This window comes from Monocercomonoides exilis, assembly GCF_001643675.1.
Source record: "Monocercomonoides exilis strain PA203 chromosome Unknown scaffold11-1913109, whole genome shotgun sequence".
NCBI lineage: Eukaryota > Preaxostyla > Oxymonadida > Polymastigidae > Monocercomonoides > Monocercomonoides exilis.
The window spans coordinates 1,769,225-1,792,497 of record NW_027150556.1 but is presented as its reverse complement, the minus strand read 5'-3'; the positions used below and the strand labels follow the sequence as shown (position 1 = coordinate 1,792,497).

The 23,273-nt window shown below is 39.2% G+C and overlaps 9 protein-coding genes across 9 annotated transcripts; 6 read left to right on the top strand and 3 right to left on the bottom strand.

Moving 5' to 3' along the window:
- Nucleotides 1-192: 192 nt before the first annotated feature.
- Nucleotides 193-6,021, top strand: MONOS_227 (uncharacterized protein; the record flags this gene model as incomplete). The annotated part of the gene is made up of 1 exon (XM_067872181.1): nt 193-6,021. One exon carries the CDS (start codon nt 193-195, stop codon nt 5,755-5,757), a length of 5,565 nt encoding a protein of 1,854 aa, XP_067731777.1. The 3' UTR covers nt 5,758-6,021.
- A 289-nt stretch (nt 6,022-6,310) lies between these two features.
- Nucleotides 6,311-9,150, bottom strand: MONOS_228 (putative nucleolar complex protein 2; the record flags this gene model as incomplete). Its single annotated transcript, XM_067872191.1, has 6 exons — nt 6,311-6,932; nt 6,987-7,131; nt 7,336-8,191; nt 8,280-8,781; nt 8,859-9,048; nt 9,105-9,150. 6 exons carry the CDS (start codon nt 9,148-9,150, stop codon nt 6,311-6,313), a joined length of 2,361 nt encoding a protein of 786 aa, XP_067731776.1.
- A 15-nt stretch (nt 9,151-9,165) lies between these two features.
- Nucleotides 9,166-10,927, top strand: MONOS_229 (uncharacterized protein; the record flags this gene model as incomplete). Its single annotated transcript, XM_067872202.1, has 3 exons — nt 9,166-9,219; nt 9,342-9,423; nt 9,477-10,927. 3 exons carry the CDS (start codon nt 9,166-9,168, stop codon nt 10,925-10,927), a joined length of 1,587 nt encoding a protein of 528 aa, XP_067731775.1.
- A 173-nt stretch (nt 10,928-11,100) lies between these two features.
- On the top strand, nt 11,101-13,719 carry MONOS_230 (putative Intraflagellar transport protein 81-like protein). The gene is made up of 5 exons (XM_067872213.1): nt 11,101-11,381; nt 11,443-11,794; nt 11,847-11,923; nt 11,987-13,190; nt 13,338-13,719. Exons 1-5 carry the CDS (start codon nt 11,146-11,148, stop codon nt 13,602-13,604), a joined length of 2,136 nt encoding a protein of 711 aa, XP_067731774.1. The 5' UTR covers nt 11,101-11,145; the 3' UTR covers nt 13,605-13,719.
- A 27-nt stretch (nt 13,720-13,746) lies between these two features.
- On the top strand, nt 13,747-15,196 carry MONOS_231 (Phosphoserine transaminase). Its single transcript, XM_067872224.1, has one exon. It carries the CDS (start codon nt 13,774-13,776, stop codon nt 14,959-14,961), a length of 1,188 nt encoding a protein of 395 aa, XP_067731773.1. The 5' UTR covers nt 13,747-13,773; the 3' UTR covers nt 14,962-15,196.
- Nucleotides 15,197-15,229: 33 nt separating this feature from the next.
- On the top strand, nt 15,230-18,091 carry MONOS_232 (uncharacterized protein). The gene is made up of 5 exons (XM_067872234.1): nt 15,230-15,529; nt 15,596-15,733; nt 15,791-15,888; nt 15,956-16,342; nt 16,441-18,091. Exons 1-5 carry the CDS (start codon nt 15,244-15,246, stop codon nt 18,004-18,006), a joined length of 2,475 nt encoding a protein of 824 aa, XP_067731772.1. The 5' UTR covers nt 15,230-15,243; the 3' UTR covers nt 18,007-18,091.
- On the bottom strand, nt 18,082-18,456 carry MONOS_17283 (uncharacterized protein; the record flags this gene model as incomplete). Its single annotated transcript, XM_067870188.1, has 3 exons — nt 18,082-18,189; nt 18,264-18,314; nt 18,379-18,456. 3 exons carry the CDS (start codon nt 18,454-18,456, stop codon nt 18,082-18,084), a joined length of 237 nt encoding a protein of 78 aa, XP_067731771.1.
- A 93-nt stretch (nt 18,457-18,549) lies between these two features.
- On the top strand, nt 18,550-20,119 carry MONOS_233 (putative centrosomal protein CEP44; the record flags this gene model as incomplete). Its single annotated transcript, XM_067872244.1, has 3 exons — nt 18,550-18,644; nt 18,693-19,932; nt 20,054-20,119. The coding sequence occupies 3 exons, from the start codon at nt 18,550-18,552 to the stop codon at nt 20,117-20,119; spliced, it is 1,401 nt and encodes a 466-aa protein (XP_067731770.1).
- A 1,048-nt stretch (nt 20,120-21,167) lies between these two features.
- MONOS_234 (uncharacterized protein) lies at nt 21,168-23,254 on the bottom strand. The gene is made up of 7 exons (XM_067872254.1): nt 22,956-23,254; nt 22,847-22,911; nt 22,620-22,804; nt 22,407-22,565; nt 22,028-22,346; nt 21,578-21,964; nt 21,168-21,500 (listed from the first exon to the last, which is right to left on the bottom strand). The coding sequence occupies exons 1-7, from the start codon at nt 23,175-23,177 to the stop codon at nt 21,293-21,295; spliced, it is 1,545 nt and encodes a 514-aa protein (XP_067731769.1). The 5' UTR covers nt 23,178-23,254; the 3' UTR covers nt 21,168-21,292.
- Nucleotides 23,255-23,273: the final 19 nt, after the last annotated feature.

Below are 23,273 nucleotides of genomic sequence, written 5' to 3'. Positions count from 1 at the left end.
ATCGGAGGAGAGCTTGAACTGAATCATGTGGAAGTGAAGCAAATGGATTATGGAGCAGGAAGAGGAATTCTCAGTGTGGAGGGGAGTGGAGAAGTTGCGGTGGTTGATACGAATGTTTCTTTTGTGAATGGTGCTGGGAGTGGTTTGGTGAGCGTTGTGGGCACAGCTCATTTATTGATTGAGAACAGCACGATGGAAGATTGCAGCACGATCGATGGAGGAGTTGTGCACATGGAAGGCGAATGTGGATTGGATGTTACAAATGAATGTGCATTTTGTCGATGCACTTGCAGCAAAGGAAATGGAGGGTGGCTGAGTGCTGGATTGTCACAAGAAGGCTGTGTGCACATTGAAGACGCAGAGATCGAGGGGTGTGAGGCACATCCTGGGAATGAAGCAAATGGAGGAAAAGGTGGGGGAATAATGTTTGCGTTTGAGGATGATTTTTCCGGAGATTACTTACTGAAATCCATTTTGTTTGCGGATAATGTGGCTGAACTGGGGCGAGATCTGTTTGTTGAGTGCAAGAGCTTGAATGAGACAGTGGCTCCAGCGCGATTTGAGGGAGTGTGTGGAGACAAAGCAGACGGCTCGGCAGATATGTGGGGATGGGATCGTACGATTTTGGATGGGAATGAAGTTAGTTTGGATATGTTTCTTGTTCAGCTTGTCAGCACTCGGATCTGCATCTCATCTCTCACTGGGCTTGACCTCCTTGGGTGTGGGGATGATACGTTCCCTTGTTGCTCGTTCTGGCGAGCTGTTTCGAACACACATCCAGCCAGCTCGGAAAGGGAGCTTGCTATTGAGGGAAGTGCATCGATCGAGGATGAGTACAATCTGTCGAACTTTGTCATCTGTTCAAAGAATGAGTCTGAATGGGCAGAGGTTGCAGTCCAATCATCGATCCCAGCTGGCCATTTGTCAGCTGTTATTGTGAATGAAAAAGCGCTGAAACTGTGCCGTATCAGCTTTGTGATTCCCTGCAGGTTTGAAGCCCCGAGAAATGCGCTGATTGGATCGAGCAGTGATCATTCTCAGCTGCATGTTCTCAACTGTTCATTTGCTTGCGAGGTGTCTGAGGCAGTGGAGTTTAGTATTGTGCATGCTGATGGTGGGGCAGTTCAAGTTGAGGGATGCTCAATTAGAACTGTCAGTTGTGTGAATGTTCCCTTTCGCATGAATGGAGCATTGACCTTTTCAAATTGCACATTTGCAGGACTCTCAACACCAGGATCTTCTGAAGGTGGAGCATTGCGATTGGGATTGGGGATGAGCTTTTCATTGAAGATGGAAAGCACAACCATACAAGGATGCTCGTGTTCTGGGACTGAAGGGAGTGGAGGAGGGTTGTTTCTTGATTGTGCTGATTCTTCGAATGAGTGCCCCTTCACGTTTAAAGAAATGACCATGAGTGAAAACAATGCAAACCAGGGGAAGAACATGTATGTTTGTGGAGCTGATCTCAACAAATCGGTGACAAGAGATGCATTCGACTTCGATTTCAGCTCAGCCATGGAAGATGAAAACATGCTTGTTGGCCGAGACAGCTTGCTGGGTCAAGTTGATCTGCTGATATTCCTTGTTGGATATGAAGGAATGGAAGTTGCGATGTCCGAAACTGGAATTGACGTTGCAAGATGTGGAGGCACTGCACTGCCATGCTGCACATTCTGGAAGGCAATGCAGCAGTTCAGTCCGAGCAGCGTGAACATAACGCACATGCTGTTTATTGAAGAATCTGCCTTGTTGCGCAACTCCTTTGATGTCTCTGATTTTTCCATCGCATCAGAAGCTGGCTCGACTGGCGAGCGCCAAGTGTCAAGAATTGCTTGTGAAGGAGAAGGGGATGGATCTGACTCTGCGTTGCTTTTAAACAGCAGAACGCTGAACATGTCGAATGTGTGCATCTCGATCAGAGGGGTGTTTGGGAACAGAGAAGGAGCAGTGGTGGCAAGCGAGAGCGGGGATCTGATGTTTTTCGGGTGCATATTTGAGACACGGGTGGGTGTGGATGAGGCGAGCGATGTGGGGTTTGTGACTGTGAAGAGCGGAGGGGTGACCATGAAAGATCATGAAATGAGAAATGTTCATTCATCCCGAGCTGTGGTTGCTGTGCATGGGGGACGCATGTGCGATGTTGATGGGCTGATTGCAGAGCACGTGGAGCTTGAGGATGTCTGCTTGTTCAGTTTTGCGAGCAGTTTGGAGGGGCAATATCAAAGTCAGAGGCAGAGTCAGGAGATGAGTGCCAGATATGGAAATGGAGTGATTTGCACAACAGCGCGTGTGAAGAACTCGTCATTTATCACAGTGACAAGAGAAGGGAACGGGAGTGCTGTTGTTGAGTGCACAGGAGCAGGCTCTGGCTTACACGGTGACGCTGAGTGCACGCGACTGCAAGTGAATGGAACGCGGTTTGAAGGATGCCGAGCGGGTGCAGGAGAGAAGGGGGGAGCGATGCTGTTTCTGCTGCAGGAAGGCGGGAGCATGAGCATGCGCGACAGCAGCATTATTCAGTGTGGATGCTCGATGGAGTGTGGCCGAGGAGGCGGGGTGTATGTGGAGAGCTGGGTGAATGGAGCGCTTGAGATGCTGTTTTCGCGAATGACGCTCAAAGCCAACACAGCGAAAGTTGGGAACGATATTTTTATCCGGTGTGAGTCGATTGAGACGCAGATCAACGAGACGCTGTTCCAGATTGATGTGAATGGAGACGGGTTCAATGTGGTGAATGCCATCTTTGGGATCGATCTTGTTCACCGAGATCCTGTTGATCTGATGAACTTCATCAGCATATTCCAGTCAAGCACGATTTTTGTGAGTTCTGCGGCTGGCAGCAACGGAAGCAACGAGCGGCAGTGTGGCACCTTTGATCTGCCGTGCCTTTCTGTGGAATATGGGCTGGCGCATGTTTCAGGGAGATATGCGAGGATGCTCCTTGTGCACACAGCATCGGGACTTTGTGGCGAGGCAGACTTTGATTCTGTTCAGGTGGGCGCAGCAGAGGGCACGATTTGTAGTGTTGATGTTGCATCAGGAATGAATTGCACGCGCTCTTCGGTTGGCATCACCGCAGGCAAGGTGGGGTTCACAGGAGTTCAGTTTGTGTTTCCTGCAGCGTTTGCATCGGAGCATTTTGTTTTCCTTGAAGCACAAAATGGGAGTCTCTCAATCACATCTTGCAGTTTCGCTGCACATTCTGTTGGTCAGTCCTCAACGAATGCTGCTGCTGCGGATGAATCATTTAGCATCATCCCGTTCACCCTCATTTGTGCAGAAACAGCATCGATTGTTGTGTCTGGCCTCAAGATTATGAGTCTGGAACTGGGATCGCCTTCTCCGCTGATTAAAGTGGGAAGCATTTCAGCGACATTCCATTTTTTGCATTTATCGAACGTGAGATTGGAGAATTCAGCAGTATCAATAACCCAGCAGAATTCAGGCGCTGAGGGTAATTTGGAAAGCCAGGGTTTTGAGCTTGCATCGTCAGTCTTTGAGAATGTGACATGCCCCTCGGCAGAAGGTGGCATTATTGCTTCAAAGGCATGTGAAATGCCGCTGAGGCTGTGCAACTGCTCTGTTTCAAAATGCACGCTTGAAAGTCAGAAAGGGAGTATTGCCTTGTTGGATGCATGCAGAAACGTCACGATGGATGTCTGTGCATTTTCAGGAACAGGCATTGACTCGACTGAAAATGGCAATGCTGAATTCAGGGATATCCAGGAATGGATCTGCAGATGGAATGGATCGGCTGTGATGCTTGTGAACAGCACAGCAACGCTGAAGGACACAAGGATTTCAGATATGGAAATGGGGGGATTGAGCGTTGAAGGTGGGAAGGCAAGAGTGGAAAAGGGGGAGTTTGCGGGTAACAGTGCAGGAATCAGAAACTATGAATCGGCGAGAAGGAATGTTCTGTGCTTTGGCAGCGCATCATTGGAGATTGAAAGTTTGAAAGGGGGAGACGGGCTGAAAGAGAACACTTCGATGTGGATTTCGTCTGACAATGGCTGCAAGCTTGGTGGGCTGGCGACCGAGAGGGCATCGCCATTTTTCATTCCTGTTTTGAGAAATGTGGAAACAGTGAAAGATGGAAAGAAGATAGATATTGTGTTTGAAGGGCAGCTTCTGATGCCGTGTGACCTGGGGATGCGACTCACATTCACAAGAGGAGATGAAAAAGAGATTGTGAGGGGAGAATTTGGAGAAGACAATTTTGTATCAGAGAACGAAGTCCATTCATCAATCGAAGATTCTGGAACTGGATGGGATGAAGAACAAACAGAAGTGAGTGTGAGCATTCTATTTGGAAAATCAGTTTCTCCTTCATCAACAACAGAATTCATTCTGAAGAATAGAAGTGAGCTCAAAGCAAATGGAGATGAAAGAATTGTTGAAGGAGAAAAGAAAGAAAGTTCAATATGGCCTATTATTGTGGTTGTGTTGATCGTTTTGTTTTTGATTGTATTTGTTGGTTTTATTTTGTTTGTTATTCGATGGAGAAAGCAAAAGAGAAGAACCGAAGAATTGGAGATAATTGTGGAGGATACTGTGAAGAAGGATCCGAAGCTGATTGAGATGATGACGATGGAAATGTCACCTGAAGAGAGGTGGAGGAGAGTGGAGAGGGAAGCAGAGAAGAAGAATGATGAGAGGATAAAGAAGAGAATATATGAGACGAATATGGAACATTCTGAGTCATCAGAGCATCTTCTATCTGAGAGTGGATCAACTGAATATATTTTGGGAAGAGACTCAGACAAAATTCCTCAATGGATGTTGGAGAAAGTGGATGAAAAGGAAATTGAGGAAGAAGCAAGAAAGAGAACACCATCTCCATCGGTCTCATCCACTTCAACAACTTCAACAACTGATTCAGATTCAACTTTTGTTCGTGTGGAGGATCTGTGTCCAACCACCTCATCGATGTCGAATCTGGTGGATGCAATGGCATGCTCAGTTCCTCATGAGAAATTGATTGTGGATCTGAGGGATTCGCTGTTCATGCTGCTTCATGGAAGGAATGAGAAGAAGGAGATGGCGATTGGCACTCTTCAGGAGAGGGAGCTGACCGGAGCACAGATCCTGTTCTGGGTGGCGAACGGTGCACTCCACTCATTTGACGAAATGGAAAACCCTCTTTCTTCTCTTGCGAATCTGAGTCCGCACATTGTTCTGTTCTCTGAGCACATGGTGATCACAATTGCACTTCATTCAGACTGCTCGTCAGACTCGGATTCAGGCTCATCATCCATCTCTTCGTCAACTGTTGCGACATCTGCCAGCGATGATGAAAGAGACTCTCTGCCCTCCTCAGCGTTTGAGGATGAAGATGACAACAGGAAGGAGTGCATGCGATGGAAGGCACCTGAATTGTTGATGAATAATAAAATGGGAGCAACAAAGAAATCAGCTGTGTTTTCGATTGGGATGATGCTGTGGGAATGTTTGACGCTGAAGGTGCCGTTTGGGGAGTTTGAGGCAGAGATGGCTGGGTGGATGATCAAAGAAAGAGGACTGCCGAACATGGGAGTTGTTGAGAACAGCCAGTTGCGAGATGCAGTGTGCAGCATGCTGCAGTTTGAGGCAGAAAACCGCCCACGGCTGAGAGATCTGAAGCGAGAATTCATCCGATACTGTCCAGCAAGCATGGCGACTTTCACTGTTTCGGATGCAATCGGATTAGAAGACAGCGGCAGATGTGGAAGTGGGAATGAGAGCGTGAGTGGAAGTGAAATAACAGAGGAAAAATGAAAAAAAAGAGGATATTTGGGAGAAAACGATAATGAATGAAGAAATCTAGGTGTTGGAGGGTTATGTGTTGGTCTGTGTTCTTGATTTTTGTTTCCTCACAGAGGAAAGAGAAGACACTTCATTTTTGTGGGTTTAACTTTTTCATTTCAACAATAATCTTTAAATGCTAACTTTTTTTTTTATTATTTATTTTCTGGATTTTTTATTTTGTGGCAATTCGCCAAATATACACAAAAACAGAATCCTAATCATTTGTAAAAGAAATTGGATTTTTTTTTTTATCCAATACATAATTTTTGCAAGCATCGAAGTGCTTCAACAGCTTTTGAAGAAAATTCAATATGCTGATGAAAAACTTTACAATGCATAATTGCAAGAAATGAAAAAGAAAAATTAACTTCCTTTAGATGCAAATTATTCTTTTTCTTTTCTTTTTATTTCGTTTTCCCTTGTAATTGCTGTTGAAGAAAAGCCAAATAAATATGATTCATAAAAAGTATCATCCATTTAATTTCTCTTTTTGTGAAATGAAGTGAAGTGATTTGAACAGTAGTTAATGTTTTTTATCACGTTTATATTTATTTCTCCGAAAAGATGCTAACTTCTTTTCGCCTTTGTGAATGGACCCTTTTTTCTTTCCATTTCTTCCTTTTACTGATTTCCCTTTACTTTTATTCCCTCCACGTTTATCGTCTTTTTGCTTCTTCAAAGCATCTTTCTTTCTTCGAATGATGGCTTCTCTCTTTTTCTCCTTCAACTTTTCCTCTCTTAAAACTTCTTTCTGCTTTTCCAATTTTTGCTCGCGAACAGCTTCATTGAACTCCTCGTCGTTTGGAAGCTCCAATTTGACAACTTCATCAGAGCTGCTTTCGTCTTCTGAATTTGACGATATTTCTGATGCAGATTCATTGCCCTCAATGTCATTGCTGTCTTCATCGCTGAAGCCTTCAACTTCATCGTCATCGTCATCTTCTTCCTCTTCCTCTTCATCTTCTTCGTCATACTCTTCGGATATATCTTCATCGCTATCATCATCATTCTTCCTTTTTCTTGGCTTTAAATATGTTTCATCATCATCGTCGTCATCGTCATCTTCGTCGTCATTCTCTTCTTCGTCTATTTTTTCTTCTGAATCTCCTTTCTCTTTTTTTTCAGTTTTTTCCTTTTCCTTTTCGCTTTTTCCTTCTTTTTTTTTGTCTTCTGTAAGTTTGAGCCCAGCAGCAATCAACGATTCTGCCTCTCTTTCGCCTTCTTCTAATTTCTTCAGTTTTTTGGCCACTTCTGCCCGACGCTGTCTCCAGAAGCGGAGCAGCGGAGGCTGTTTTTCGAGGTCAAGTGTGATGCTCATCAGAGACACAGCTAATTCATTGCACTCTAAACAGTTAAGCAAACACATAAAAAAAAAAAAGATATAGAAAAATGAGATTACAAATAATTGAATAAATGAACATGTTCAAAATAAATACAATGGAATCGACAAAGAACAGGAAACAATAAATTCATTCAGTAAAAAATAATCACATTTTATTATAAAAACAATTAATTAAAACAAAATGAAATAAAATAAATAACACATACTATCGATATCAGCAGGAGTGACTCTTGCCTCAGACCTCACACGGCACATCCACTCAGCATTGTTGGTGGCTATGACCTCAAATGCCTTGATCATCTGTCTGTGCTCAGAGAGTGTAATGCGTCTGACAATGCGCGAAAGATAGGAGAGGATAACCTGCGCATATTCCGGATAGGAAACAGAGCCTGCATGCAGAGAAAGCAGCTGGTAAAGACATTGCACACATTCTGTCACAACAGCCGTCTGAAACTCCTTCGACTTCTTCGTCATGCTGTCTGCACCCATCACACGCAGAAGTGTCATCGTTGTCGTTGGGCTTCGTTGAGGCACAAAGGAATTTAGATTTGAGCCCAGGCTTCCTCTCGAAGTTTTCTTGGACTGTCTTGCTTGGTGAGGCATCTCCTGCAGCTCGTGTGCTGACAGGATATCGAGGATGAGCTGAGACACGGGTGCTAAAAGAGGAAGATACGAAGCTGCTGGAGTCTTTTCATCGGAAGCAACAGACTTCTTCTGCTTCTTTTTCTTTTTACCAGATTGCGCTTGCTCTGATTTGTTCTCGGACTCCATCTGTTGATAAATAGGCAAAGAGCCTTCAACAACTGAGAGAACCATTGAAATATACTTCAATCGAACTGCACTCAAGCTGAATCCTCCGAAAAGTGAGGCCGTACCAATGCATATTTCTATATATGGATATAGCAAAGGTTGAAGAACAAGATATGATGATGAGCTGGCAGATGATGTGGATGTGTCAGGGCGGAGAAGTGTATCATGAGATGATGGTGAATGAGTGAGAATTTGCCCAATTTGCTTCATTCTGTTGATGTGCTTCCATGACATAAGCGTTTTTTTGGCAGTCTTTCGTGAGTTTTTGAAAAAAAAATTATTATTTAATGTTTAAAATAATTTGAAAAAGAATAAAAAATAAAATTCAATCAAGTCATACTGCGCTATCCTTTGTATTTGCTAAAGCTTCTTTAAGTGATTTGGACATATCACGAAGAAGAATGAATAGTGCTCGATATGATTCAGTCATATTTATTGAAAAGAGCTCCACAAGACTGTTTTGAAGAAAAACGCTTGGAAAAGGAGAAGAAAATGTACCCGTAACTTTTGCAAATGTTGGCTTAAGAATGGCATCCAATGAAGGAGAATGAAGCATTCCTAATCTGTGCAAAAATAAAAATGCATTTTGTTGAGTATCTGTATGATCGCAACATAAAAAATCTATTGCCACTCTGATTATGCGAATTCGCAGCGAAAATTCTAATGAAGCAATAAACGGTACAAATTGATACTGCTGCGCATAAATATATGCCACCATTTCATTTCCAACTCCTTTGAAGTGCAAAAGCATGTGAAGTGTACTAAGTGTGTATTTTTTAACGCAAGCCCTATAATTGTCCCATTTTGGATTATTTTTTGGTATTGATGATCTCGAAAGCAAGCTTATTAAATTAAATAACAAAAAATTCAAGAAAAATTTGTTATTCTATGAAAATCACTTCATAATGCAATTTCAAACCCTTTGTCAGGTATTTTGAAAATATTGCGAAGCGTAACAATAAACTCCCCCATGAAATAAGACATGATCGTATCAAATTTTTGTGCTGACATCGTCTGCTTCTCTTTATCACCATCTTCTTCAAGATCACTGGTGATACTGTCCAATGCCTTTCTATAATATGTTAGATTGTGCAATAATGCTTTTGGAGCTGAATTATGTTTTAGATAACTCATGATATTCTGGGTTTATCCAAAAAATATAAACCAATTCCAAAATTGTGATCATCCCATATATACAAACAATTAACCATAAAAAAGTTTATTGAATGTCTGATTCTGAAGCAGAGGATTCCGATGTTAATTGTTTGTTTTGCGCGAAAGTGTGATAATTATATATTTAAGCAGTAGTTTCAATTTATCAAAATAATTGTTTTTATTCGAAAAAAATTAAAAATATAACTTTTTGAACCACATCTGGAAATGTTCAACTTTGCGTGCTTAGAAATTTTTAAACATTCAACGCTGTCTCATTCATATGAAAGTGCATCATGGATTTGATTTTATACGAATTCAGAAAGATTGGGGTTTGTTTTTTTTTAATAATTTCAAATGAATATAAACTCATAAAACTTTCAAGGGCTTGATTTTTATTCAGGGATGAAATTAATTAACTTCATAAGATCGCAGACAGCAAAAGCTCTATGCCCATTTTGCAAGTTGTTTTTTGATACACAAGATAGACTTTTCCTCCATTTTGATCAATCATTAACTTATCCTCTACCTGTTCCTCCGTCTTATTGCTATAAAGAAAAAGAGGAAAAAGAGGAAATAAAAGAAGAAGAAGAAGAAGAAGTAGAAGAGAAAGAAGAAGATTGGACACGCGCAAACGGGAGCTATGTTCCTTTAACAGAGAGCGGCTTATCTTACACATCTATTGATGAATTTGGTAAAAAGTTCAAAAGCGATACCGAAGAAAACATTAAGTACGACTCTGATATATTTAAAGGATTTACAAGATGCTTGGATGAAGGAAAATCAAATGACAAAATTAAAGAGATAGAAATAACAACAAAAGACGAAAAGCATTTATCGACTTCATTTTTTAATTTATTAGAAACTCAAAATGCATCATTGCAATCAAATGAATCTCGAGACGAAGCAAAAGAAACGGATAAACAGCAAACAAAACAACAGGCTTTTGAAGCCCCGTCATTCTTTGGAACGGAAAATCAACAACCAAGTGAAAAGTCCAACGAATCTACTTCATCAGAAGACTGGTTACCAAAGGAAACACCTTCGCAGGCAGCATGCTCCAATCTTTCTTCTTTGAATGAAGATTTGGCTGATGAAGCATCAAACATGTCGCTTGAAGTGAAGATGGCAGCCACACTTCAAAATGCAGTTTTCCCTTCTTCTTCGCATTTCTCAGCCCCACCAGAGACAGCTGAAGTTGATGCGATCATAAAATCCTTTCTCGACGCAGACGACGGCGAGATGCTCCCATACTTCGCGCTTAAACAGCCAACATCCAAATCCAAGTCTACTACTCCGCCTTCAACACGCAGCACACAACAAAACTTATCCACATCTTTCTTCTCTTCCTCAACTAGCCCTTCTCCTTCACCTCCAACAAAGCACTCCTCTTCAACAGCATCTTCATCAACATCTTCATTTGAGCAGTATAATAAGCTGATATCTCATTGCGCAGTGCACAGAAATGACCCGCAGTGGCGCAATGACATGTATCTGTTCTCAACAATAGCTGATGACCCGCTCTTTTCAGCAATTGGCTTGACAGATCTGAATGAAAACGAGACAGACAAGGAAGCTGAGGACGATGAAGCAAACGACTTCTCTTTGGAGGAAGAAAAGAAAAGATTGCGTCAAAGCAAACATCAAAAGGAAGGTAAATCATTGTTGTCTTCTGAAGATACAGATTCTGATACTGATGAAGAAAACGAAAGCGAGACGCAAGAAGATAATTATGATAAAATGGAAATGAAAGAAGGAGACCTTGGAGGAATTCCATGCCTTGTGATATCTTTACCTGAAAATGAAAAAACACAAAATGAGAATTCTGAGCGATGAATGGATTTAAAAAATTAATATATTTTTTCATTTCTCTTTTTTTTTTTTTTTCTTGAATAAGAAATTTTTTAAAATAACTTTATTCGCATATAATTATGAATAAATCATTTGTTGAATGATGATGAAATTTCAATGAAATTTTCTATTTGACTATTGTGATCAATATACCCATTCTATATCTTTCGTTTTCAGTTGAAAACAACTTCTGTAATTTTCGCATGTCTCTCGCTCAGATATGTGAGAATTTGAAAGCTCCTCCGTTTAATCGGAAAGTTTCACAAGTGCAGCTTAGCAAGCAAACTCATACAGAATGGCTTCAACTTATGAGTGATATTTGTACAACTTTGAATGATGAACCTTCAATAGACATCAGAGACGAATTGCTACCAGACACAATTGCAAGATTAGTTGATTTTATTGTTCGCATATTGAATTATAAATCGTCAATGACAACGTTTGCCATTGCGTTTTGTGAAATCTTTTTTTAAAATCAATTTGTTATTTTCACATAATAGTGAAGAAATTCAAGCAAACTTAGAAGAAAATGACAAAAACACTATTTATACGATCACTCAATGGCTTTTAGGAAATCAGCCAAAACATAGACGTCGTCTTTATTTAGCTAAATATCTTCTAAGAATAGAAATACCACCTGATGTTCTTTCTCAAGATACTTTCCTTCAGGAACTCGACGGCGAATATCGCGGTTTAATGGACCAATTTAAGGAAACACATCAAGCTCATACTCAAGCAACAAAAGGGCTTGAAGACCCAAAACCACTCGAAGAAAAATGTGCGAAGCAAGAGGAAGAACTTGATATTTTACAAAACCAAGTTGATGACATGGAAAAGAAAATCTCAACGATTGTTTGTTTTCAACGATTATAATTTATTCTATTCTTGTATTTTTCATTTATAGCCTAAATACCTTCAACTTGTAACTGCCGAAAGAGAATATCGAGAGGCGCTTGAGGAGCAGGCAGAAAATCAAGAAAGGTTTTTTTCTCCTCAATTTATTTTATGAAAAACTTTGTGTTTAATGTATAATTGTTATATTAGAGATGCGGAGCAACGACAGCAACTGAATGATGCAGAAAAGCAGCTGTCGCATTTGCAGCGCAAGTTGGCTGTTCCAACCTCTGAGCCATATCTTCTGTTTGACCAGCTGCACGAAGAAGTGGAAGAACTGCGAGACACAATTGAGACACGTCTTCGCGATGAGGTTGTGCGGGTGCAGCGGCAGAGCGACGAGATGGCAGAGATGCTGAAAGGGACGCAAGAAGGCAAAGAGAAGGATCTTGAGCGGGATGTGCGGGTGCTTGAGAAGGAGATCGACGAGAAGGAGAAGGAGAAGGAGAGAAGAGAGAAAGAAAAAGAAAGGATCAAGTCGCTGGGCAGCGGGGCAGGAGTCAGCGGGGGCGATGTGTACCGGCAGCAAGGGCTGGTTGCCGAGAAGAAGCGACTCGATGCACTGCGGCGGCTGAACGAGAAGAGGGCAGACAGAGTGAAGCTGCAGCAGGAAGTGGACAAGCGGCGGGCGCTTGTGCGTGCGAGCGGCGGCGGGGCAGACCAGCGTCCTGTGCAGGATCAGATTGAGTCGGTGAAGAGCCGCCTGGTGGCGAAGCACAGCGAGTGGAAGCAGGAGAAGCAGATTCTGGACTCTTTGAAGGCAGAGACGGCGGTGCTGATGCGGACGGAGGAGATTCTGAAGGAGAAGGACACGGACTTGGAGGGCTTTCTGGACGAGGAGGAGGCGAAGAGGGGGATTCAGGGGCATCGGAAGCGGATGGAAGAGCTGGAGGACGTGTCGCGAATGAAGGCAGAGACAGACGAGGACAAGCAGGCGATGCTGGAGGAGCACACACGCACCGTGCAGGCCATCCAGGAGCTCATCCAGGCGAAGCGGGGTGTTCTGGAGCCACTTTCTGAGAAGCGGCGGGCAGCGCGTCTGAAGATGAGCGAGCTGTCGCAGGAAAGGAATGCGAAGAAGCAGACATACGACACCCTGCACATGCAGCTGACGAGTGATGAGTCTGCTCTCAGACAGCGTGTGGGGGCGCTGAGGGAGGAGTCGATGCAGCTGGAGAGCGACTATCACAGGGCGCTTATGCAGCTGAAGTGCCTCCAGGTGACACAGGGAAAGGCAGATGGGTCAATTGCTCCACCAGACGGATTCACCACTTTCAAAGAGATGTACGAAAAGAAGGACCCGGAGCTGAAGAAGATGCAAGCAAGACTCCGCGACCAGAAGAAAGAGTCGGCGGTTTGTTTAATATTTATTCATTTTTATTTAAATTCTCTAAAAAAATATCCTTTTTTTTAATTGATAATTCTGATAATGGATCTTTCGATTACTAAACGCAAAATGTGTCAATTCAATTTGAAATGTTTAAATTTCGCGATTTTTTAGGAGACATTTGCTGCAAACAGACGCCAGCTGATGATTTTGAAGGATCTTTATGCACTTCTGAGTGCCAAGCAAGCAGCTGTCAGGACTCAGATGTTATCTTCTACATCAACAATGAGAGAGAAAGAAAGAGACAAAGGAAACAGCGGAATTATGGCGACTGACTACTCTTCGGGTGGAATGGCAGACGGAATTGGAGGAGGAGAATTGTATGGAGGATTCGGAGCTGATCTCGACGAGCCAAGCGGAATGGACATGGATCAATTCTGATCATAACATAAATTCATCAACTCTCATATTATCACTTCACTTGTTTCTAAATTATTTTTTTCTTTATAAACACATTATTTCATTGCATAAGCTAACATTTTGAGTTTATCAAAAATTGTTTATCATCACTTAGATAAAGGGTGTGATTGATCGTAGATAACAAAAAGACATGAGTTTGACAAAAGTTGAAAAACCATACGGACGTTCATATAACTTCTCTGCTGGTCCTGCAACTCTCCCTGATGAGGTGTTGGAAACAGCACGCGATGAAATGATGAACTACAAGGGCTCTGGCCAATCTGTCATGGAAATGAGCCATCGCTCAAAAGTCTATATTGATATCTTCACACGTGCACAAAAATCCCTGAAAGAATTGTTGAAAATCCCAGACAATTATGATATCCTCTTTTTGCAAGGAGGTGCCACCATGATGTTCTCTGGTGTTCTGATGAACTTGATCAAAGTTCCAGGCCAAACAGAGAAGCCAGTCGTTGATTACGTAATTACTGGAGATTGGTCAAAGAAAGCAGCAGATGAAGCTAAAATGTTCAGCGACTTCTGCACTGTGAACATTGCATGCGATGCAAAGACAGCAGAGGGATATGTCACAATCCCAGATCAATCAACTTGGAAACTCTCGCCAAATGCAGCCTATGTTCATTACACAACAAACGAGACTATTCGCGGGCTCACATTTAACACTCTTCCAGAATTCCCAGAAGGAACAACTGTTGTGTGCGACATGAGCTCTGATTTCTTGTCTCGTCCAATTGATGTTAGCAAGTTTGGCGTTATTTATGCAGGTGCACAGAAGAATGCTGGACCTGCAGGTGCAACAATTGTTATTGTGAGAAAAGATCTCCTTGATCGTTCTCTTCCATTCTGCCCATCAGCAATCAATTTCAAGAAGCAAGCAGCCAAGGACTCCATGTTGAACACTCCTCCAACATATGCTGTGTATATCTGCGGTTTGTACTTCGATTACATCCTGAAGCATGGTGGATTGGAAGCTGTTCAGGCGCAAAATGAAGAAAAAGCAAAGATTCTTTATGAAACAGTTGCTCAAAGCGATGGATATTATGAAGTTTTAGTCAAGGATCCACGATTCCAATCAAGAATGAACGTTCCTCTTCATTGCATTGCTGGTGGAGAACCAGATAAAGATAAGATGACACCTCATGAGCTCAAGTTTGTTGCAGAGGCCACAAAATTGGGTTTGGTGAACCTGAAGGGATATCGTGATCTTGGAGGCGTTCGTGTTTCCATGTACAATGCGATGACCGTTGATGGACTTAAGATGCTGAGAGAATTCATGAATCAATTCAAAGCTCAAAACCCACCAATTAAGAAGGAATAAACGAAATAAACTGTGTTAATTTGTTTTTCTTCCTTTTCGTTACTGTTATTGATTTGTTTGTTTTATTTTGCTGTTTATAATTATTCAATAAATTGATATTTAAGCTTTGTAATTTTTTTTATTATGTAAGGAAAGAAAATTTTTATTTTCTTTTGGGCACATTTTTGATAACGTAATAATTAACGATGAACACACTACAAATGAATGAAAAAATTATGAAACAAACTATTTGCGATCATTTCATTGATCAATTTTTGGTATCATTTTTATAAAAAGTGATTGATGTTCTCTTGGAGTTCAGCTGAGAGGGCCTCATCAAGATTTTCTGATTTTCAATATGAAAAAGAAGATAGGGACCCAAAGCTTAGACGTGATTCTGAATTGTTTCGTTTGAGAAATGATGATAGATTATCCGACCTGGAAAAGAGGCGAACGCGGTCAGAAGATTCCATGGGACGCTTAAATGAAATTTATCCAGTTATCTCAACACTTCTTTCAGATCTTGGTTCGACTAATCTCGAAACTGTCACAAATTCTTTAATTTCATTAAGAAAAGTTGTATCTCCAGGTATTTCTTCAATAGTTTTAAAATTTCTTCTGTTTATTCGTTGATTGTTTTTAAAATATTTTATAGAAAAATTTACAGCTGAAACTTATTTTTTTATCGAGCAATTTTTAAAATACAATCCGCTTCCTCTCTTGGTTTCTTTTTTAAATCTGACAGACAAGCCACTTCTTCAATTTGAGGCGAGCTGGATTCTATCTAATTTTTGTGTGTGATTTTATAGCTTCAACGAATTGTTAAGACCACTTTCTATAAACGATTTAGGTGATAAAACATCGGAAAAAATTCAAATTTGTAAGGTGAATGCTGTTCCTGCTTTAATAAAAAATTTAGCTTCTCCATCAATTTCGGTACAAATTCAAGTTTGCGTGACTCATTGAAAATTTTTGGTTTTGAAAGATTTTTTCATTCGTATGAACAATTAATCAGAGCATTTGGTGTCTAGGTAATTTATCAGACGGTACCGATAATACAAGTGAATATTTTCTCGAAGCCCACATCGAGGATGTTCTTCCGCAATTTCTTAGTTCAGTTATTTCAACTTCGTTAGCCTTTTCTTCAACTCCTTCAAGCTCCCAAACAGTGAGCTCAATTCCAAATTCTCTTGTGTTTATGAAAAGCGACACACCTGAATATTTGTTGGAAATTACTCTTTATGCGCTTAAAGAAATTACAATGTCATCGTCTGTTGCACAAAAACTAAGGACGTTGCGTTCTGCTCTTTGTAGCATTATGAAGTCTGTAAATTTGAAGAGCATGATAAACATTGCAATAATTTTAAAACAAATTGGTAAGATGGACGCAGAATTGGAACAGGTTTTAATTTATTTTTATTTTCATTTTATTTATTTCAAAATTTTTTATTTATTTGTTTGTTTTTCATCTTTATTCAATTCATCTATTTCAAATAAAAGAATCTTTTAAATAATGGCTGCATTCCTTCTTTGAACAAATTGTGTTCTCTTCGAAACTCACCAGAAGCTGTTTCTGCTGCAACGCGACTTATCTCTTGTTTAACGTCAACAGACGTAGAAGGAATTGAACGAACTCTTATTAATGCTGGAGTGCTGGATTCGATGAAGATGGCATTTTCTATATTAAGCGAATCAAGAGAATTAAAAAGCGAACGGCAATATGTCATGTTTGCTCTGAACAATCTGTCCTCAGGGTATGACCTGGATCTGGAGAATGCAATTATTAGCAGCGGACTTCTTTGCACAGCTTTCAATGCATTTGAGGAAATGGACATTGTAACTGCGTCGGATGCACTGGACTTTCTGAAAAATTTTTCGCTTGGCAGCAAAGCTGCACAGCAATATGCAATAACAAGTGGAGTGCATTTGGCATTGGCTAATCGGCTGGACAACGAAAAACCTATTTTACTGGAGAAGATTCTGAAAATGCTTTATAGAATGCTTTTTTTGGGACAGAAAGAGGCGAAGCGGAGGAAAAAGCAATTGACAAGCAAGAAGGAAAATATGTCTGAATTGATGAGCATGTCAGGTGTGCAGCAGAAGATGGACGAAGAAGGCTCAAAGGAGATGGGTTATGAAAGTACTTCAACAAACAAGATGGAAGCAGATTGTGAAGATAAAGGAATTGAGTCGGGTATGACGAAGCAGAATTGCGATGTTTCTGCAATGGATGAAGAAAGCGGAGATGAATATGACGAAGAAGAAATTGATTTGGCTGTTCTTTCGATGAACCCTGTTCTGCTTGATTTGTTTGAATCATCTGCCTTCGACAGCATCGAGTCGCTTACAAGCCATAAAGCGCTTGAAGTCAGAGAAGAAGCGAAATCCATCAAGAGAGATTGGATTGATCCTTTCATGGAATGGAACAGCAGCAACAACTCACTCGATGATGAACTGTTTGAACGACTGTGCCAGCACTCAGAAGTCTTTGGTGCTGCAATGACTCCTGAGCAAAAAGAGCAGATGGCTGCGCTGTGGCAACTTGAAGAAGAAAGGAAAAAGCAAGCACAAGCCGGGACGTATGGTTTTTATACTCCAACCTCTTCTCAAATTCCTTCATCGAATTTGGATAGCGTTGAGTCTGTCATCGATTTTATAAAGCAAACAAACCAAGCATGGGATTCATCGCAGCCGTCCACATTCCAAGAGCAAGATACTCCTTTGCCTCTCTCTCAACATTCGTCAAGTCAATTTCCACCTTTAAATCAGTCCCCAGGGCTATCATGTTCAAGTTTTACTACTGCACTTCCTCCATTATCATCTGCAATGCCAATATCATCACTCATCAATCAACAAACCATACAATTACATCAAACGAAACAATCACAAGAATCTAAGTTGGATGATGAATTTGTTGGAATACCTGACGATATGCTTCAAAGAATGTACCTTTATCAAGATGGATCTCTCGTTCAAGCCAGTAAATTAAATTCAATAGCAGCCGATAGCAATATTATTCACGAAAACAAAACAACAAATATGGTGAATGCTTCTTCAATTATTTAGTTTTAGCCTTTTTAGTTTTATAAAATTTTTAGTTATATTTCTTCACAAAAGAAAATGAAATGAAAAATTACAAAATTAAATTTCTAAAGCATCTGCCATGGCATCTGCTGCTTTTCTCTGAAGGTTTCTATGTCTTCTCCGAGAAAAATAAGCCCCTATTGCCGTTATTACTCCAAGAATTATCTTTTATGACAAATAAAGAGAATTTCAAGATTTCAAAAAAAAATATATTTAACGCTAAAGCAAAGAATTCAAACAATAAATATTATTAGTGTTGTAGATTCATTTGAATCTTCGTTTTTATCTGGCTAAAAGCATAAATTATGAAAATGTTAAAATTGGCATATATCGTTATTTTGAAGTTTTTCAAACATATCTTTCGTTGGACTTATCTGTCTCATCTCCAAAAATCCAATAAAAACAACTTGTTAGGAAGAATAGTGCAAGCATCGAGAGATATAAATCAATCGATAAATAATCAGATCATTTCAGTGCCATTTCTTTTTATTTAAAAATTCAAAAAGCAGCTGTGGATCCTTTAAAATGAGTCAAAGTAATTTTGCTTTGACGTCAAAAGCTACAAAAATACTGCAAGAACTTGGAAAGTTAAAAGCTCCTGTGAATATTGATCCAGTAGAGTGTGTAATATCACTTTCATTATTTTCACTAAAATATAATTTTAATAGACTTATAAATGCAAATCCCATTTCACTTCTTCAAGCATGCGGTGCAATTCTAACATCAACGCCTCAACTTCAGAGATGGACTCACGGAAAGGGATATCATTTGCGTTTTAAATCTGATTATGAATTTATACGAATCGTTTTCCACATCATGAGGACAGAATTTTCATATGTACCAATACTTACCGCGGAACAATTTCTTTTTCAACCAGGTTTTGTGGAAAAAAAACTGGATATCATTTTATCGTTATTACAACTTTGTGTTCAAAAAAGTATTGAAATTGAGAAAGAAGAACTAAGAAATGCCAAGCAGAAAGAAAAAAGAGAAAGAAAAGTTAATAGAAATAATACTTCAAAACACGTTTCAAATTCTCCAAAAAAGGAATTGTCATCCTTTGCATCATCTTCATTTCACAAAAGCCAAAATTCATCACCTTCAAAATCAGCAGAATCACATGCTTTTTCATCACCTCCCCCGTCGCCCCCGCACATCACTCCTTATTTATCAAGATTATCCCCTCCAAAGCCTACTCCTCCTACACCTATAGCCAATCATAACACTTCAAAAGAAAGCTTACAAGTCAAGGATGCTCTATCTCCATCCACTCCAAAAAGGACATCTCCTCGGCAAGCGATACAGAAAAGGCAACCAAATTCTCCGTTATCAGCAAAGGCTCTTTTTAAGCTTCCTCCTTCTGTGACTGAAGGAGAAGAGCGGATTATGCAAAGGAGAATAATTGCAAACCTCCAAGATCAATTAGCGAGAGATGAACAGCGAATGGATGAAATGTTGCAATTGCTATCATCTCTTTCTCAACAAGTGAAAAGCATCGCTGAAACTATTCGACCTCTTCTCCAAGAGAAGCAAGAAGAGAAGAAAAAAAATCGTATTCACAAAGATAATTGGCATTTAACTTCTCAACTGAAAGAAGAAGAAGAAGAAGATTATGAATGCACAAGTGAAAAAGAGAAAACTACAACCGAAGAGGAAATAGAAGAAGATGATTTGGAAGATTTGGAAGACAGTGTCGAAGCATTTGATGTTGATGACGAAGAATCAACACAACCTGTTCATTTTCAAATGACAAGGGCAGCGCAACCTCAAAAAGAAGTGACTCATTCATTCCATGAATCTGAAACAGAACAGCTTGAAAATCAAGATGAACCAGAACAGTCTAATGATGAAGATTTAAGCGAAGATGCAAGTGATGATGCAGATACTCTTGCAAATGAATTGAGACAAGTATTTGTCGATTTCTCCCCAAATTCTAATGTTTTCATATGATTTGGTTGTATTTTTCTGTTAAGTTGAAATAAAATAAATAACTCTGTTGTGTTATAGCAATCTGTTTTATTTTTTCCAGGACAAAATAGAAATAGAACGTGTATGTACCGATGGTGAAAATAAACGCGAAGCGTTCAATCCATAGATTCACATTCATGCTGCTTTAATTTATGAAAAATTGGTTCTTTTATTTATTCTCGGTGAAGGAAAATAAACGTTCGCTTTTGTAAAGGTCGGACCATCATTTTTTCCAACCCATTTGCCTCTAAGAAATAAATCTCGCAATTACAAGTGATACCAGAAATTCAATTCATCTTTGGAATTTTAGTTTATAAATCTTTTGATATCATTCTCATTCTTTCGGTTAGACTTTAATTTGTGTTTGGTGTCCAATGCTTCTAAAAGAAATTTTTTCAGTGCTCAATAGTGCACTGCGTGTAATCGATTCAAATCATAAAATAGAAAAAGCATTTTTTAAAAAAATTAACAAACAGCTCTTATTTCTGACTGAAGATCCAATTTCGATGGAGCAATATACTTTAAGAAATATAACATGAGCTCACGCTTGTACATGCGACTTCAATACTCTTGGACAAATGCATCAACTTTCCAGACACGGAAGAGAAATTATTCTGCCATTTTGTTAGCTTTCAATCGTAATGAAATCTGATATTCTAATACCAAACAAAAATAACGCTTCCATGACAACGAGTTTCATTAACGCATTGTTCAATATTGGCGATTAATATTTTTGCTGTGAAGATTTTCAAGTGTGAAAAAAGACACTGCAAATTTTCGTGACATCATAAACTTTGTCATTCCATTCACAAAATATACAACTCCAAAAAATACTAGAATAAGCCCCGCCAAATAAAAACTTAATTGTGCTGCATTCACAAAAAAGTAGATTACGAAAGATATTCCACAAACAAAAAACCAACCTACAAAGAATTGAAAAGAAACACAAACAAAAAGAGTAAGAAATAATAATTTTTCATTAAAAATATATGACGGCAAACATCCTAAACCAGATATACAACCCATTAATGCTGCAGAAGATTCACAAAAAAGATACAAGGGAAAAAATGAAAAAATGCCAAGAAACATTGTTATGATTAATGTTCTTATAAAAACAGAAATTTTTCCAACAGGACGAGGTATTCCATCTATATTGACAACATTGCTTTCAAGTGGCATTCAAGTCTTTACAGACTCTGAGATTTTATTTTCTGTTTCGATCCACCAACCCACTATATAGTTAGTGAATGCATTTGAAATGAGTTGAAAAATGTTAATTAAAATGCGATGATTTGATATTTCAAGATACATCCCCAACTTCATTTCTCAATTTATCGCTGTTTTCAATAAATTCTGCTTCTCTTTGCTCTTTTTCAAATTCTCTCTGTTCTTGAAAAAGTATTTTTGTTTCATGAAACTGCTGGAGTTGATCCATAAATTGTTGCATTTCCGAAGAAACCATTTTCTGCATTTCAGCAATTGAATTTTCTAAAGCTTCTTCCATAATTCTGGGAAAAAAGAAAAGAATAGAAAAAGAAAATATCAATGATGTTTTTTAAAAAAAATAAAATGGTAATTTTCAAACTCTTCCTTCAAAGCAATAACAGAAGGGGAAAGAGAGGGTGTTTTGTCCTCTTGCGATTTTTGTTTGAATTGAATGGATCTTTGTAATAACAGCTGTTGGTCAAAAAGCACATTCTGCAACTGTTCCATCAACTTTTGGTGCTTTTCATTTTCTGCTTCTTCATTGTCTGTATCTTCCATTTCATCTTCAATAAATTTATTATCATCGATCATTTTGGAGCTTTCCACTGAAATTTCATTGTATTGTTTTATTTTTGCAAACTGCTGTTCAGAAATTTTCTGCAAAATCCTATCTTCGTCTTTCTCTGCTTCTTCCACTTTGGCCATCACACTTGTTACTTCAGCAGTTATCGCATCGCACGTGTCAAGAAGATCCTGTCGAACAACACTGAACATTTTGTCATAATAAAAGAATTTTATATTTCTTTTTTGAATAAACCAAATTGAAAACCTTTGGTCTTTTTGTTGATCATCATTCAACAATTCTTTTGCCTTTTGCTGCTTCTCTTTAATAAAAGACTGCCACATTTCATCGCGTTGCAACTTCTTTGACTCCTCTTTTTTCTTTTGATTCGCTTTTATTCTTTCTGCTTTAATATCGACACGCTGAGACCGTTCCAATTCCATCATCTTTCTTTCTTTCTCTGCCATTTGCTTGTCTTCGTCTTCAAATGCTTTGATTGTCTTCACCATTTCACCTCCAAGTAGTCCAACATTTCTCAGCTCGGCTTCACATGCCGCACTTGCAGCTTCGCTCATCAACGACAATACTGATACGAAGATGGAGAAATAAAAGAGGATTTCAGAAGAAAAAAGGAAAAATAGCAGACTTCTGTTTTCTTCTTCAAGATGTGCAATTGTATCTGTTATTGAACGAGTAATAGAATAAAGAAGAGACGCATCGGTATTGCCTGCTCCTTCGACTTCCACCTTTACTTTTTTCATCTGCATTTCGCTTGGCGCCAAAAATCCATTCATTGTAATGCTTGCTAATATAATTTTATGCTTTTCAATAAGGAAATTTTTTAAAAAAATAATCAAACGTTTCGCTCTCGAATTTTTTGCTTCTTGCGCCAATTGTCTAATCTTTTGTGCATCCTCTTGGAACTGCTTTATCATTGATTTTTGGTATGTTTCTTTTTGTATTAATTCTTGTAGTTGTTTCATTCCCATTTCTATTTCGATTCGTGATTGCTGCATATAATTGCTATGCTCCTTTTCTTTTTCACTTTGTTAAAGTTATAAATGAAATATAAATGATAATGCATACAGTTTCAAAGTTTCAAAATATCGTGCTTCTTCTAATGATGCCTTTTCATCCTTGTCAAGAGCAGCCTGAAAGTGAAATGATAAGTATACACAATATATATTTTACAAACAAATTGTATTTCACGGTTCGCCAAATCAGCAGAAAGGCGTGGCAACGCAATGTTTGCTGATCTTCTTTTATCTCTAACAACAGTAGTTAACTGTTCAAGAGTATCCAAAGCTTGCTGCGTTGATAAAGACAAATCGTCATGGATTGCAATCGGAGGATATCCAAGTGATTCTAACGATTGATTAATATCTTCTAAACGTTTTATTAAATGCCCGTCATCCATCGAGCTCAATTTACAACTGTAGTGTAAAATATGAATTTTTCTAGTTTTGTTTTAATTTTTGATCTTTTTTATTTTATGTTGGTGCGCTCAACCTTA

Excerpts from the sequence above, each read along its gene's own strand:
- MONOS_232 (XM_067872234.1), top strand. The coding sequence starts at position 15,244 with ATGTTCTCTTGGAGTTCAGCTGAGAGGGCCTCATCAAGATTTTCTGAT. Across the intron at positions 15,530-15,595 it reads AAGAAAAGTTGTATCTCCAG|AAAAATTTACAGCTGAAACT; the intron begins GTATTTCTTCAA and ends AATATTTTATAG. Across the intron at positions 15,889-15,955 it reads CAATTTCGGTACAAATTCAA|AGCATTTGGTGTCTAGGTAA; the intron begins GTTTGCGTGACT and ends ACAATTAATCAG.
- MONOS_234 (XM_067872254.1), bottom strand. The coding sequence starts at position 23,177 with ATGGATGACGGGCATTTAATAAAACGTTTAGAAGATATTAATCAATCG. Across the intron at positions 22,347-22,406 it reads TCTTGAAGAAGAAAACAGAA|TATTGTCGTTGATGAGCGAA; the intron begins GTCTGCTATTTT and ends TCTTCGTATCAG. Across the intron at positions 21,501-21,577 it reads GTTATTGCTTTGAAGGAAGA|AATTATGGAAGAAGCTTTAG; the intron begins GTTTGAAAATTA and ends CTTTTTTCCCAG.
- MONOS_231 (XM_067872224.1), top strand. The coding sequence starts at position 13,774 with ATGAGTTTGACAAAAGTTGAAAAACCATACGGACGTTCATATAACTTC.
- MONOS_230 (XM_067872213.1), top strand. The coding sequence starts at position 11,146 with ATGTCTCTCGCTCAGATATGTGAGAATTTGAAAGCTCCTCCGTTTAAT. Across the intron at positions 11,382-11,442 it reads TATAAATCGTCAATGACAAC|TGAAGAAATTCAAGCAAACT; the intron begins GTTTGCCATTGC and ends TTCACATAATAG. Across the intron at positions 13,191-13,337 it reads ACCAGAAGAAAGAGTCGGCG|GAGACATTTGCTGCAAACAG; the intron begins GTTTGTTTAATA and ends GCGATTTTTTAG.